This window comes from Chinchilla lanigera, unplaced genomic scaffold (assembly GCF_000276665.1).
Source record: "Chinchilla lanigera isolate Chin_1 unplaced genomic scaffold, ChiLan1.0 scaffold00044, whole genome shotgun sequence".
NCBI classification, from domain to species: domain Eukaryota; kingdom Metazoa; phylum Chordata; class Mammalia; order Rodentia; family Chinchillidae; genus Chinchilla; species Chinchilla lanigera.
The window spans coordinates 8,680,304-8,694,636 of record NW_004955445.1 but is presented as its reverse complement, the minus strand read 5'-3'; the positions used below and the strand labels follow the sequence as shown (position 1 = coordinate 8,694,636).

The 14,333-nt window shown below is 54.5% G+C and overlaps 1 protein-coding gene across 1 annotated transcript in view; it reads right to left on the bottom strand.

The window, feature by feature from the left end:
* Kcnb1 (potassium channel, voltage gated Shab related subfamily B, member 1) overlaps positions 1-13,658 on the bottom strand; it is a 98,684-nt gene extending 85,026 nt beyond the window's left edge. The window contains exon 1 of the mRNA XM_005392330.2: positions 12,949-13,658. Within this exon, the coding sequence (XP_005392387.1) occupies positions 12,949-13,515 (567 nt within the window). The 5' untranslated portion in view covers positions 13,516-13,658. The remainder of the gene's footprint in view (positions 1-12,948) is intronic.
* Positions 13,659-14,333: the final 675 nt, after the last annotated feature.

Here is a 14,333-nt window from a genome sequence, read left to right as displayed (position 1 = left end):
CTGTTACGATTGTGCACTGCTCCCCACAAACTCCGTAGCTGGCCCCGCCAATGGGTCACTCAGTAACAGGGGCGCTCAGCCCCCATGCAGCCTGCCCCAGCACTGAGGAAGTATGGCAAATCACCGCCTCACACCGGCAAATTCCCCCAGCCAAGATGCCAGCGGGATCCCAAATTAGCACACAGGAAGGACTTGGGGCAGCAGCCTGGAGGGTCAGGGTTGGGGGAGCAAGGGACTTTCCCTGGGCGACACCTGCACGGAGCTTTACAGGGCGCAGAGACTGTGCCACGGGCCATCAGAAAGTGAGGGAGTGTGATGAAGACGGGGGTTTGGGGCGCATTCACTCCCCCCCCCATGCCCCAGCACCGTCGGGACGCGCCCCTTACCCTCAGGGACCATCGAGGCCCAGGAATTGTCTTGGCAAAGGAAGGGGGAAGAACAAGTTCCCAGGAACGGAGCCTCCTGCTCGGCCTGGACCGATGCCGGTCCTCCAGCACAGGCCAGCACGCCTGGCTCCCAGAGCCCTTGGTTGGTAAAGTCACAAGGCCCATTTCCCACCCAAGGCCCCAAGAGACCAAGCAGGTCCCAAGGTCTTCCCAGGTCTCAGGTGTGGCAGTGTGGAGATGATGACCCAGGCCCCCAGACCCTGACCCAGACCTTCTCCCAGGCAGCCTGAAGCAGGGTGGCATGGGGGGGGTGCGGTATCAGCAAAGAGGGACAGGATGCCTGAGTGCACGCAGGGCCTAATCTCACCATGCAGCAGAGGGACACTTTATCACAGAAAAGCCTCAACACCACTGCATCCAAACTGGTCATTCAAGGTCAGGGAGGGCCTCTCCAAAGAGGTGATATATGAGCTGAGATCTGAAGGATGGGAAGGGAGCAGCTGGCTCTGCAAGATACGGTGCCAGGGGCCCAGAGAGGTTAAGTGGTTTGCACAAGGTCACACAGCTGGCTGGCGCTCTTCCCCCCAACCCCCAAATACCCACTGAGCTCCTCCTCTGCACTGGGCTCAGGGGGGCGGGGTGGACTGGAGAACACAGGTCAGCAAAGTATCTGGCCTGGGGTAGATACTACTCGTGGCTTTGCGACCACACCTCCGAAAGCAGATGTGTGCTGCTGGTGTGTGAGTGGGCTTGGCAGGGTGCCCATTAAATTTTACTTACAAATCGGGCAGCCCACCCACCCTGCTTCGGAACACAGAAACGAGTGACAGGATAGTCCTAGACTGTGAGAACATCCTGTTTTACTTAGGGATGTGACACAAGTTAAGGAGAAAATAGAATGCAAGTGGGGGCATGCTAAGCCGAGGACAGGAAGAACAGAGACCATGGGGGAACGTGCAGGTCCGAAGCCTGGAGGTCAGAGGTCAAGTTCAGGTTCCCAGGGAGGCCAGGCCTCTTGGACCACACTTGTCACTCTCCGTCAATCCTTCCTCCCTCCTTTCCTGCACTCACACTATACTTTGTGTGATTATTCTTTCATTTCACTTGTATTTGTTTAATGCCTGTCTCCCTCCAAGAGCTTATAAACTCCGTGATGGCTACAGATTGCTTTTACCAACTTACATGCATTCTCCCTGCTCTCGGTCGCTGTGCCTCTGTTTTTCTCGGAAAATCATCTTTCCTCTTCTCTGTCCCACCGCAGCTGTGAGAACCGGCTAAGTGATTGGCTGAGGGCACAGCCAGTAAAAACCAGCCCTGGGGGCTGCTGAGACTACTGAGACAGGGATTTGCTTTTTCCCCAGAAAGGAAGCCTGGAGGTCAGCTTTCCAGGTCATTGGTGCTGGGAAGCCAACAAAGAACGGAGCTTAGAGATACAGGAGACCATGTCCTGGTGACTTATTTAAGCCCCTGGATCCAACCCTACCTGAGCCCTTACCTAACTCAGGACTTTCCAATAACCTTCTTCCTTAAGTCCATTTGAGCTGCATTTCTGTTACCTGTAACCAGACCAATCCCAACCAATAAATACACAAGTACTATTAGTCTCGGTTTATTTGAGACAGGGTCTTGCTCCATAGTCCAGGCTGGCCTTGAACTCACAATCCTCCTGTTGGAATTACAGGTATTCTCCACCACGTCCAGCTATGCAAGTGCTTCTCAGGTATCTGGTACCATGTCTGGCATACAGTAACGCGCACTGACTGTCATACAAACACAGCATCATTGAAACAGGTTCTCAAAGCAGTACGCATAAGTCAGAAGGAACGGAGACGCCTAGAAAGGGAGCCAAGTGTGAAGTGAAAGGGTTGTCCTGACGATGGGGGGAGGGCTGAATCAGATTACCGTCGCTATTTCAGGGAATGATACAGGATGTGCAAACCTACCCACGGTGAGCAGAGTAAACTGATGCATTCAAAGGGACGGTGGGAATTCCAGACAGGTGGAAAGCGGATAGACGCGGGTCACCACCACCTCCCCTTGGCTCCGGCTCCTCCTGTGCTCTGCACGGCCGGCGCAGCTGCCTCTCGGGTACAACAGGGTCCACAAAGGCTCTGAGGGGCAGGGCTGGCCGAGGTCAAGATCCCCAAGGATCACACCAGCCTGGGAGAGACTCGGGGAGGCCCTAGGTAGCAATGAGTGGACAATGCCCGTGTATTTTTAGAAGCTGTTTGGCTCCAGGTCCATTACCTGGCAGATGTAAGTGACGGTGCGGAATTGACAAATGCAACGTCATTCTCTCAGAGACAGCATCTGCCCGCCAGGCCGCAGTGCGTGATTACGCTAGAAACCGGTCTCAGTGCGGGGCAAAAGTGGGGCCCAGGAGGTGTGGGGGACACCTCAGCCCTCCAATTTAACTGTGAGTGATGGTGTAAAGCCTTCTCTCTTCCCAGGAAGTGTGGCCACAAGGAACAGGTTGTTGGAGACACACAAGGAAGGGGTGATACCTAGGAGACCCTTGCTTTGGAAGACAGGTCCTTCCAGTCACTCATCCCAAGATCGTGCGCAGTTCCTCATTCGTTCATTCCATGAACATCCACCAACATTTAACTGCATCAGTAATAACAGTAATCAGGGACACTTGCGAAGTGCCAGGCTCCGCTCTGAGTGCCTTATGCGGACCTGGCACAGCAACCCTGGCTGCTGTGAGGCTCCCTAAATTAGGGAGCAGGAAACTGAAGCCCGGAGAAGATAAATCATTTCCCAAAGGGCACACAGCTTAGAAGTGTCTGAGCCGGGCCGGGTGAGGGGGCGGACTCCCTTAATCCTGCCACTCTGGGAGGCTGAAGCAGGAAGATCACAAGTTCTGAGCCCAGCCTGGGGAATGTAGTAGGATCCTGTTCCCGGATGAAAGGTAGAAAGGGCTGGGGGCAGAGCTCAGTGCAAACGCCCTGGATCCAATCCCCAGAGTACTGCCAGAAGGAAGTGGGGCTGAGCTGGGATTTGAACCCAGGCCATCAGCCTGTAAAGCCTGTCTCCTCCTAAGTCTTCCTGTCTGTCGGTGGCCCAGGCTGGGGATCCACAGAACAGCCCACAAGCCGGTCTCCCCAGAGTCCTGCTCCAGGGAAACAGGGAGGCCAGGTTTCTGAGCACAGGGAGGGAGCAGCGGGCACTGCCTCAGGGTGTGGGTGGTGGAGGGGGCGGTTCAAGAAGCTCTCGCAGGGGAAGTGGTGTTGAAACCAGGCCTTGTGGGGCTGCGAGGGGGCATAGGCAGAGAAGAAGCACAGAGGGGTTCGAGGCAGAGGGACCCGCTTAGGCAAAAGCGGGGTACAGGGCCAGGGAGAACGCAGCAGAGTGTGTAGGGGATGCAGACAAGCGGGCACGGTGGCCGCCGAGAGGATGAGGAGAGGAAGGTGGCGCGGTGGCTGAGCTGGAAGCCCAGGCTGACTGAACTTGCTCTGGGTGGTGGGAACCACGGAGGGTTTGGCAGGCACTGTTCTAAACACGGAAGATGCAGCCAGGAATGAACGGGACACAATGGTGTCCTTTGAAGCTTTTATCCAAGGGGAGGGTGCAAGCAAGAAGGAAACGGAACAGTTAAGCAGTCCTGTGCTGTAGAGAAACGCACAGCCACTGAGGGGAAGGGACGGTGCTACGGGCACCCAGCCATGTGGCGTGTTCCCCTGAGCACAGCCTCCCTGAGAAGACGGCATTTGGGCTGAGACCCGCACACTATGGCAAGGGAGGAAACTGTACCAAGCAGAAGGCATAGCTGGTGCAAAGGCCCTGAGGTGGAGGGTGAGGATGAGGAACAATGAGGCCTGCAGGGGAGGAAAGGAGTGAAGGCGGGGAGACTGGGTGGGGGTGGGGGACAGTGGCAGGAGACAGGGGAGATGCTAGGTTGTGGGGCTACACGTGGGGTTGAGTGAGATGGGAGTTGTGAGGGCTCCGAACTGGGAGCTGAGCTGCTGGGAAGAGAGGACAGAGCCTGTGGGGGCGGGGGGAAGAGGATCTCGAGGGGTCCAGGCGGGGGCAGGGGGCAGGTGGGGCGGCAGCAAGGTGGGGAGGAGTGGCTGTGGTCTGACACTGTGCTGCTCACGCTGTGTGCCGTCCCCTCAGCTGCATCCCTCTGAGCATGCAGGATGGGGCCACGCTGGGGGTGCCTATCCATCACTGTCACCCCACTGACAGTTCTAACACCACCAGCCCAGACGGTCAGCCCTTCGCCCCCAGCACGGGGAGTGCAGCTCTGGCTTGGCCACACCCGGTGCAAAAAGAGGGAAACAGGCCCCTTACACCACATGCAAAGGCCAAACGTAAGAAGGAAAGCTATGGAACTCACAGAAGGAAGCCTGTGGGAAATGTGTGCAGCACCGGTTTTGGCAATGATTTCTTGGCAACGTCACCAAAAATACAGGGAAAAAAAGGAAAAAAAACAAACTGGACATCATCAAAATTTAAAACAGCTGTGCATCAAAGGCCACAATCCACAGAGTGAAGAAATAACCCACAGAATAAGAGAATAAATTGTGCGTCGTGGTGCACATCTGTAATCCCAGCATTCAGGAGGCTGAGGCAGGAGGATCACAAGTTTGAGACAATCATGAGCTATATAACAAGTCCAAGGCTAGTCTGGACTATACAGTAAGACCGTGTCTCAAAAAACAAAGAAACAAACAAATAAACACCAAAACCACAAAAAACTGGAGAAAATATTATTATATTATATATCTGCTAAAGAATTCATATTCAGAACATAAAGAACTTTTACAATTCAACAACAATAAACTAATTAACTCAATTTTAAAGTTGAGCAAAGGACTTGGGTAGACATTTCTCCAAAGAAGGTACAGCACACAAAGGCCAACAAGCACACGCAGAGATGTTCAACATCACTCCTAATGCAAATCAAACCACAGTGAAAAGTGACCTTGCATCTTTTAGAACGGCTATTGCTAAAAAAGCAAAACAAAACAAAAACAAACCAGAAACTAGCAAGCATTAAGGATGTGGAAGAGCGGAACACTCTTGCAGGGCTGGTGGGAATGGAAAACGGCACAGCTGCGAAGGAAAGCAGTCCAGCCGTCCTCAGAAGATTAATACTACGTTAGAGTCACCACGAACGGCCCCAGGTATGCGCTCCAAAGAACTGAGAGGTTTGTACGCCTGGACCACGGCAGCATTGTTCACACCAGCCAAGGGCGGAAGCAACCAAGAGTGCAAATGTGGCGCAGACATACGACGGCATATCAGCCGGTCTTAAAAAGTAACAAGTTCTGACGCACACAACAGCATAGATAAACCTTAATGACACCAGGCTGTGTCAAAAAAGCCAGTTACAACGGATACCCGAGTCCACTTCCATGAGCTTCCCGAAGCAGTCAAGCTCTCAGAGACACAAAGAAAGAGGGTGCGTGGGAGGGCGGGGGGCCGATGAGGTTTGTTTCATGGGCACAAAGCTTCAGTCTCACAAGAAGAGAAGTTCTGGAGGCTGGTCCCGCAGCGATGTGAATGTACGCAAGGATAAAATGCTGCGCTTTAAGACAGTGAAGATGGTGAATTCATGTTCTGTGTATTTTACCAGAGTTTTTTAAAAAATCACCCAGGGGTGTGTTTCGCTCACAGGGCCAAGGTGAGGCTGTCTTCAGGGCTCAGGGGATCCCAGGGCACAGCCAGCCTGAGAAGCGCCGTGTTCAGTGCTGTGCCCCCGCAACACTCCCACAGAGGGGAGGTGCTTGGGGCTCACACACCAGGGGCTGCAGGGCTTTAGACCCAGGCGGTACTCCGGCTCTGAAGACGGTGTCTCCCAGCATATTCTGTCTTCCTTGTCATCTATGCAACCCGCTGAAAAGTTTAAGAATCGGGGCCCTGCACATTAGCATGTGAATTCTGGCTCCCACCCCAGCACCCAGGGTATATGGTGCCTATCAGAGGCATCAAAATTACGAGTGTCCCACGAAAGGGAGAAGGTAGGACCTTATCTATGTAGATCATCAATTAACTAGTGCTCCGAGCTAAACCTGTCTCCAGTAGTGATATCCAGTGGTGTTTGGGGACAAAGTCCGTCTGGATCAGGGCCAGGAATACTCCCAAGTCAGGCGGGAGACGCTGGACAAATGTCCCAACTCTCAGCTCTTCCCAATGGAAAAGGGACCCCTGGGGATGCTTCCCTAGCGCCTGCTCCTCACTTGCTGAAGGTCATTCACATTCTCTGTCTGACCCCGGTCCCGCCACTTCACCTCCCTGATCCTCAGTTCTCACAGCTGTAAGGTGAGGACACTGCCCTGTCCCTAATGGGGTGACTGTGGGACTCAGATCCAACTTGCCTTAAGAGCTAGGTGTTACAGCTTGGGTCTAAATATCCCCCAAAGCCTCATGCAATCATAAGTGGGGCTTCTTTAGAGATGGCTGGATCCAGTGGATGTGAGTGATTCACAGTGCAATGCTAGGATTAAGCATGCTAGGATTAAGGATGAATAATTACTAAATCAGTCCACTGATTGGTTTGGCACTGCCCAAAGTTCGGTAGCCTGGATACAATATAAGGGACAGAAAGGGGCTTGTATTGTCCCTTGCTGCTCTGTTACTTTCTGCCCCCATGAACTGATTCTCCTCTGTGATCCCTGCCTGCCCTGCCACCCTGCCTTGGAGCCAGCCGACTGATTATCAACTGAAACCCTACAAATTGTGAGCCAAATAAACCTTTTCTCCTAACTTTGGGTGTCGGGCCAGTTGTGGTAGCTCACGCCTACAATCCCAGTACTTGGGAGGCTGAGGCAGGAGGATGGCCACAAGTTCAAGGCCAGCCTGACCTACCTAGTGAGTTCAAAGCTAGCCTGAACTATACAGCAAGACCCTGTCACAAACAAACAAAAAGGTCAGCTTTGGGTGTTGGGTATTTTATCTTAACAATGAGAAAAGTGACTAAGACACTAGGGGCATGGCAGGCCCTTGGAGTGGAGCTGTCATTGCTGCTACCACTATTGTTTTTTCTAAAAGCTGGAGATGAGGTTGACTGCACCCAGCCAGCCCTAGAATTCCCACTTTTAAGATGATCCCTGAGTAGAAGTTGGAGGTCTCCCTTGCCAATGGTATCACCCAGGACACGCTGATAGGTGAGGCTTCCTGTGGGTCTTTGGTTGGTTTTCCTGGAGCCAGATCCTCAGACAAGGGTCTGAGCACAAGTGGGTTGGTAGGAAGTAATCCGAGAGACCTCTGGCAGGAGAGAGGGAACAGGTCCACTGCTGGGGCGGCTGGGAACCCTGGGCACCAGCATGGAATGCACAGCCCTGTGACACCCGTCCCAGGTTGTTCCCGGCCGTGCTGGCTTCCTGCCTTTCCTGGACCCCAATGGCCTTGAGTCACCAAGCATGGTGGACCCCAGCAGGCTTGCAACAAGCATGCACCATTTTATAAGAAGGATGCTTTTTTTCTTTTTGTACCAAGAATCAAACTCATGACCTTGCGCTTGCCAAGCAAAAGAAGAATTTTTCGCAAAGGAACTTATTTATCCAGCAGGAATGTTCAATAAATTCTAACTAAAACAAAAGACTTCATGTGTATTGAGGGCTTTCTATCTGGCAGGCCCCTGTCTAAGGGCCTTACATGCAGTAACGCGTTTGATTCTAGTGTGATTCAATGAGGCAGGTGCTGCTATTGTCCCCAGGCTGCTGTCCGGTGGACAAAACAGGGCACCAAGAGCTGAGAGCTGCAATCCTTTGCCTCACATCACGTAGGGAAGAGAGGAGCCCGTCCCTGAGCCTGGGCGATCTGGCTCTGAAATCAGCGCTCCCTTCCGTGACACTATCAAGTATGGGTCATCTATGAAGTGCAGGGTATAGAGTTGGTGCCTAATGCATGTTTGTTCTCTTCCAGTTAATTAAGCTTTGGCCAAACTGCTTATTTGGCCAGCGCTTTTCCTTCCTAAGCATTTTCACTTCACCATCCCATCGCAGCTTTTCAAAACACCCGAGAGGCAGTCACCGGTATATGATCTCGGCCAGGCATCCTGGAGGAGCAGAGAGATCCCCAGCCCCATGGGGTAGCGATGGCGCGGCAAGTGGGCCTCAGATGTCCATGCTCTTTCACTGTCCACCGTGTGGTTCAGGGAAGTCACAGAAGCACCTCGTGCCTCTGGATTTCCCTTTGTCAAATGGACACAATGGACTTCCAGGCTTCAGCCCTTTTCATGCACTATCGTATTTATCTTTTGAGCGACCCTGTGGGGCAGGTTTGGTTCTCACTCTTCACATGTCACGGACTTCCCGAAGTCCACAGCTTGGAGAAGGCAGGGCCGGGCTTCACACCCAAGTCTGGAGGACCGCACAGCCAAGACTCTGAACCCCTGGCACTTGGTCCCTGTACTAAAAACAGGGGCCTGGGCCCTGCCCTGGGGCCGGCGATGCCCAGCCAGACCCCTGAGAGTACTAACGGGCCCATGGGCTCCAGGCCAGTCCCCCATTTTGCTTGGTGATGATACATAAACAAAAAACCTTGACACACTAGGGCAAGAAATCCCCAAGGACTGTGGTTGGCAATCTTGCAGTCGGAGCCGTAATGGGACATGCTGACACCTGGAGATGGAGGAATTTGGTGGCGACACAATCACTGTGGCCACTCAGCAAATCCACTCCTCCCTCATGTGAAAATGCTAGATACTTGCTTCCCAGGCTTTCCCTACAGCTAGGGTATGAGTATGACCTGTTCCTGGCCAATGGGATGGTCGTAAAGTCTGCTAGGATGTTCCTGGGAAACTTTTTCCCTGAAGAAAAAAAAAAAAAAAAAAAAAAACAGTACAGCATAGGAAAGAATGCCTTTCTTCAGGAGTTTGGACATCACTATCTACATTTCAGGGCTGGAACTGGGCAGCCATGCTGTGATGTGAGGCATCAAGTGTGAGGACTAAGTCACTTGCAGAAGTTGGAAGAGTAGAGAGATGGAAAGAATCTGAAATCCTGAGCTTTAATTCAACCCAAAACCAGCCACTTTGAACTTCAGGGTATGTGAGATGACGAATCCTCCCCCTTTTTGAAGCTGCTTTGAGTTTTCTATTCTGTTACTTACAGCCCGAAGCACTCCTAACAGGCACACTACCTAATTGAATTGCTGGAAGCGTTTCAGTGAGATAGTATATACCAAGTACCATGCATCAGTCCTTGGCTCAAAAACAGCAGCTACTCTGGAAATTAGAGAATGAGCTCAGGGCTTTAACCCTGAGACTGTTCTAAGGAAGGCCTAGCAAATCAGCTCCTCCACTCCTACCAAGAAATGCCCGTGAGTTTTCCCAGAAAGCAGAAGCCTATGGTGGCCCCAGCACTGAGACACTGTCAGCCCAAAGGGGCCAATTCCATCTTCCAAAGAAGAATCAATCACGCTGCCTTTTGCCTAATGGATTTTGATTTTCGCTCCCCTGGTAGAGAAGCCTAGGGCCTGTGCTGTGGTTTGTCTCAGGGTTGCCAGAACAGCCCATCAATTATTAACAGCGTCGGCTCAGCCTCCACAAGAGAAAAGGGTTTGCAGTAGCCCAGCCCACCCCAGCCAGAAAGGACTCTGCCCTTTATCCTTGAACACAGTAACACCCACCTACTATGTGCAAGGCCGGGAGCGGGCCTGGGAAAAACGCGATTGCATGACACCCGGCAAGGCAGGCTCTTGGCCTCTACTTCTCAGTGGGACGCTGGGCCTGGAGCAGTGAAGAGATCACCTAGGACCAGGGAGGAGGAGGAGCTGAGGCCGAACCCTGACTGCTCCTCATTCTTAGGCAAAGGCGAAGTGGTCAATTTTGCCCCTCACCAGCACCCGTCACCATCTTCCACGCAGTCTCTCAGCTGTAGCCTTGGAGAAACTCTCATGAGCCCTGCTGTTCTGCCACTGAAGGTGTCCAGGCTGGGGGTCTGGGGTAGCCGAGCGCAGATGACTGAAAGAGGGCTGAGCTTGGGAGGCTGAAGCACCAGTGGTGAGGAGAATGTGACAGGTCCCCAAGGTCTGAGTCCCAGGCTAATCACTTTCATCACTCACTCCCCCAGTCATTCATTCTGCATGTGGTTACTAGAGCTCCTCTGGGCCAGGTTCCATGACATGTGGTGGGGACAGAGCCGTGAGTACAATTTAAGGAGATCACATTTTATGGGTGTGATACAAAGAAGCACAACACAAACACACATGAAATGGGGCTTCAGGCCTATGCAGGGAAGATACTGTGTGACACAACAGTAGAAGCACAGACCTGCCTGAGTGGGGAATGAGGACAAAGAGCAGGCAGCGGGGGAGCAGCAAGTGCAAAGGTCCTGAGGTAGGATAAATCCTGGCCTGCTGCAGATGGCAAGGAGGCCAGTGGAGCAGAACCGAGGGAGCCAGAGAGTAGAAGAGATGAGCTCAGAGAGTCTCAGACACCAGATTCTGTCGGCCTCATGGGCCACGATGGAGTCTGGATTTTATTCTGAGTGTGACGGGAAACCTCCAGAGGATTTTAAGCAGATGAATAACGTGATCCAATTTACATTTCGAAAAGCTCACTTTGGCTGTTGTGTGAGGAATGGATTATACAGGGCAAAAGTGGTAGCAGGGAGACAGAAGAAGTCGTGGCACTTAATCATTACGGAAGGAACAGAGTGTTCAAAAATCACACGCTTGGACTTGAATTATGGCTCCTCCTGTCTGCCTGCTCTGTGGCCTGGGATAAGGTGCTTCACCTCTCTGAGCACCACGATTTGTTAGGTATTTATTTGTTCAGTAGCAGTCAGGATTTCCAGTGAGCCTTCCTGCCTGTTTCAGCTCCAGCCGCAGGAAAATCCTAGATGGTCGGTCTGCCAGGAATACGAGCTGACAGCCCAGCCTGGGATCACGCAGAGGTCATGAAGCTCCGAAGCTCCGTTCCTGTGATCGGATTAACCCGAGGGAGAGGAGAGGCTGTTTGTACCCAAAGAGCACCTCTTGTAAACCCGAGCACCTGCGTCTTGCTGCCAGTCGCCACTCAAACACAGCCCTGTGCCCGCTGCTCGGAGGACAGGGCAGAGCCCCCATCCCGCCCTGTGATCTCCTGCTTCAGCGACAACACAAGGAGGAAGAAGAGGCACGTTTGGGCCTAAACGGATGGGTAGTGGGGGAACCCGTGTCAGACCTGGAAATAGCAAAGTAAGTCTGTTGATCCTAAGCCGGTTAAGGGTGAGCAACTCTGTCTTACAGTGGAGGCCCGCTACACACGAAATCGGGCAGGATTATGGCCAGAGGCAGGCCACAGCCTCCCAGGTGGAGATGGGGCCCAGGACCTCTATGTCCTCTTTAGCATCCACAGGCCAAAGAGGAAGTATGTGGGCTCCTCACCTCCAACCAGACGCCCCAACCTGCATCTACTCTGGGGGCTTCTCCCTGAGCAGCCAGATCTGGAGAAAAGACGCCAGAGTCCCCTTCAGCCTGGGCTGCGCTGAGAGGCCCCATGAGCCACCACGCTCCCACAAGGACAGGCCGGGCTGGGTGGGGGTCAGTCCCAACTAATAAGTGGTGGTGGCCTCTTTCCCTTGTCTTTTTGCCCAGAATTTGTTTACCTGCCTGTCCCCCGCCCCTCTAGGCCCTGCTGTCAGAGAGTGAATTCCATTCTCCAAGACTTTCCCAACTTGATCTTGCTGGATCCCAACAGCAATATCTCTGTTTCCCCAGCTCGTCTTGGGCGTTCCCCACTTTTTTTTTTACAGCCTGGAACATACTGTATGGTCATTTACTCGTGACACCCAGAGCTCTGAGGCCCCAACACACTAGGCACCTCTGAGTCCCAGGCTGGCTCCGAGGAGTCACACACCAGCCAGTGGCCCCTGTCCTACCCCTGCCCTCGCCTCAAGATATTCGCCATCCTTTCGGTCCTAGCTTCTACCTGCTACCCAACCCGTGGGGTCAAACTCGTTCCTGTCTCTTTCTGCTTCTTTACTTGTCCAACTGCTTCATTATTCTCTCCGATTTTGAGATGCACATCCTCCTCCACTAGCCAAAGCTTCTTTAAAGCTACATTGAACCACTCTTAGAAGAAACGCACCAAATAGATAAATAAATAAATAGCCAGGTGATCCCTTCCCCACAAGCATTCACAGCTGATGCCAGGCATTGGACCCATCCATGCCACCCCGTGTCTCTTCCCTTTGTTTTTCTTTTACATTAAAATGACCTGACAGTATCTCGGAGGCCCCCAGCCATGGCTGGGCTGCTCCTTTTCCTCTCCTGGGGAGAGTCGGGTTATAAGCATAAGGGCAGGTGCTAACACTGCAGGGCCACCCACGCCAGCCTGGGCCTGGGACCTCCCAGGGAACCAGACCCGACTTCATCCAGTCCCGCAATGCTCCATTTCTGCGTTCTCTTGTCAGGGCCGTAGCTTTTGGTAAGAACCTATAAATCATTTTCTCCAACAAAGTAGGGGACTCAGTATTGAATCAAAGGAGGAGTGATGGCATGCAGTGGGAAGCCTGAGGTCAGTGATCCTCACATCTGCAGATTTAGCCAGAGACCCCCAACAACGGTCTTCGACCCCGGGACACGGGCTCGACCCTGCAGCCCCGCAGGGCCAGCATCCCAGACTCACCTTGGCGGCCACGGAGGAATTGGGTTTCTCCAGCAGGTCCCAGAGCTTCTTCCTCTTCTCCGCGCAGCACGTGTTGTCGAACTCCTCGCCCTCGCGCTCCCGCAGCGTCTCGGCCTCACGCTTGAGCTCCTCGTTCATCTGCTCCTTCTTCTGGTGGTAGCGGGCCTGGCAGCAGGACTCCAGGTAGATCTCGTCGATGCCCCAGTAGTCGAGCTCCTGGCTAAAGCTGAGCGCGCACATCTCCTCCATCATGTGCAGCCGCCCGGTGCGGTAGAAGTTGAGGATGGAGGTGAAGGCGCCTGGGTGGCGGTCGAAGAAGTACTCGTTGTCGTCGAGGCTGTAGTCGTCGCACACCTCGAGCAGCGAGTCGTGCGTGTTGCAGTCGCGGAGCTTGCCGAGCCGCGTGCGGGGCAGGCGGTCCAGGGTGCGCCAGAGCACCTCGTGCGCCAGCCCCCCGACGTTGAGGCGCACACGCCGGGAGCACGCCTTGCTGCGCACGATCTCCATGGGCTCGGGCGGCAGCGAGCTGGTGGAGCGGGAGCCATGCTTCGTCATGCCCGCCGGCATCGCTGGTCCGGCCGCCCCCGCCCCCCCTGCCCCCCAGGCCGCTGTCACTCGACGGCAAGGCCGGCTGCCGCCGGGGAGGGGGGCAGGGAGCGCCGCGGGCCGCTGGGGTGCAGGGGTTCGCGCGGACGTGAGTCACGGCCGCCTTCTCACCTCCATCCCGACGGCTGCGAGGCAGAAAGCGAAAGCAGGCGAGGGTCAGCAACCCGGGAGCTGGGCATGGCTCCTCCCCGCCTCTCCACCGGGGTCCCCGCCGGCCTTGACCTTCCGGGCGGGCACTTAAGCGGCTCAAGGGGGTAGGACGGCGGGCGCTGTCCCTCCCGCCGGTGCTGAAGTCAGCCCCACCCCGCGGACCGAGGGAGGGGCCGCCCTGGGGCGGGGAGAGGGCCCCAAGAGGAGCCCCGCCAGCCGGGCAAGCCCCACCCCGGGCTTCCGCGGCCCAGGCGCGACCCAGCCACCCGGGGCGCTGTCCGCCCCTTCGAGTGCTGAAACTCGCTACACCGTGGGTCTCCCCGCTGTCCCGAACCTGGCCCCGCCAGGGAGAGAGGGCAGCGGCGTGTAAAACTTTTTCTTTCTTTTTAAAACGAGTTCTCATCCACCACCCCCACACTCGAGAGAATAGGGATGGACGGGCAGGGGGGTGGCAGTGGGTGTGCTTTTCCTAAATCTTAAAAGACGGGAGTGGGGGTTCTGGGACTTCAGATGCCCACCTGTCACAGGTCACCACGGACCGGGCGCTCAGGACAGCCCCTCTGTCCTGGAGCGACCCCTCTCCCCAAACCACTGGAGCCCCTCCAGAGGTGGCGCCGGCGCCGAGGCCA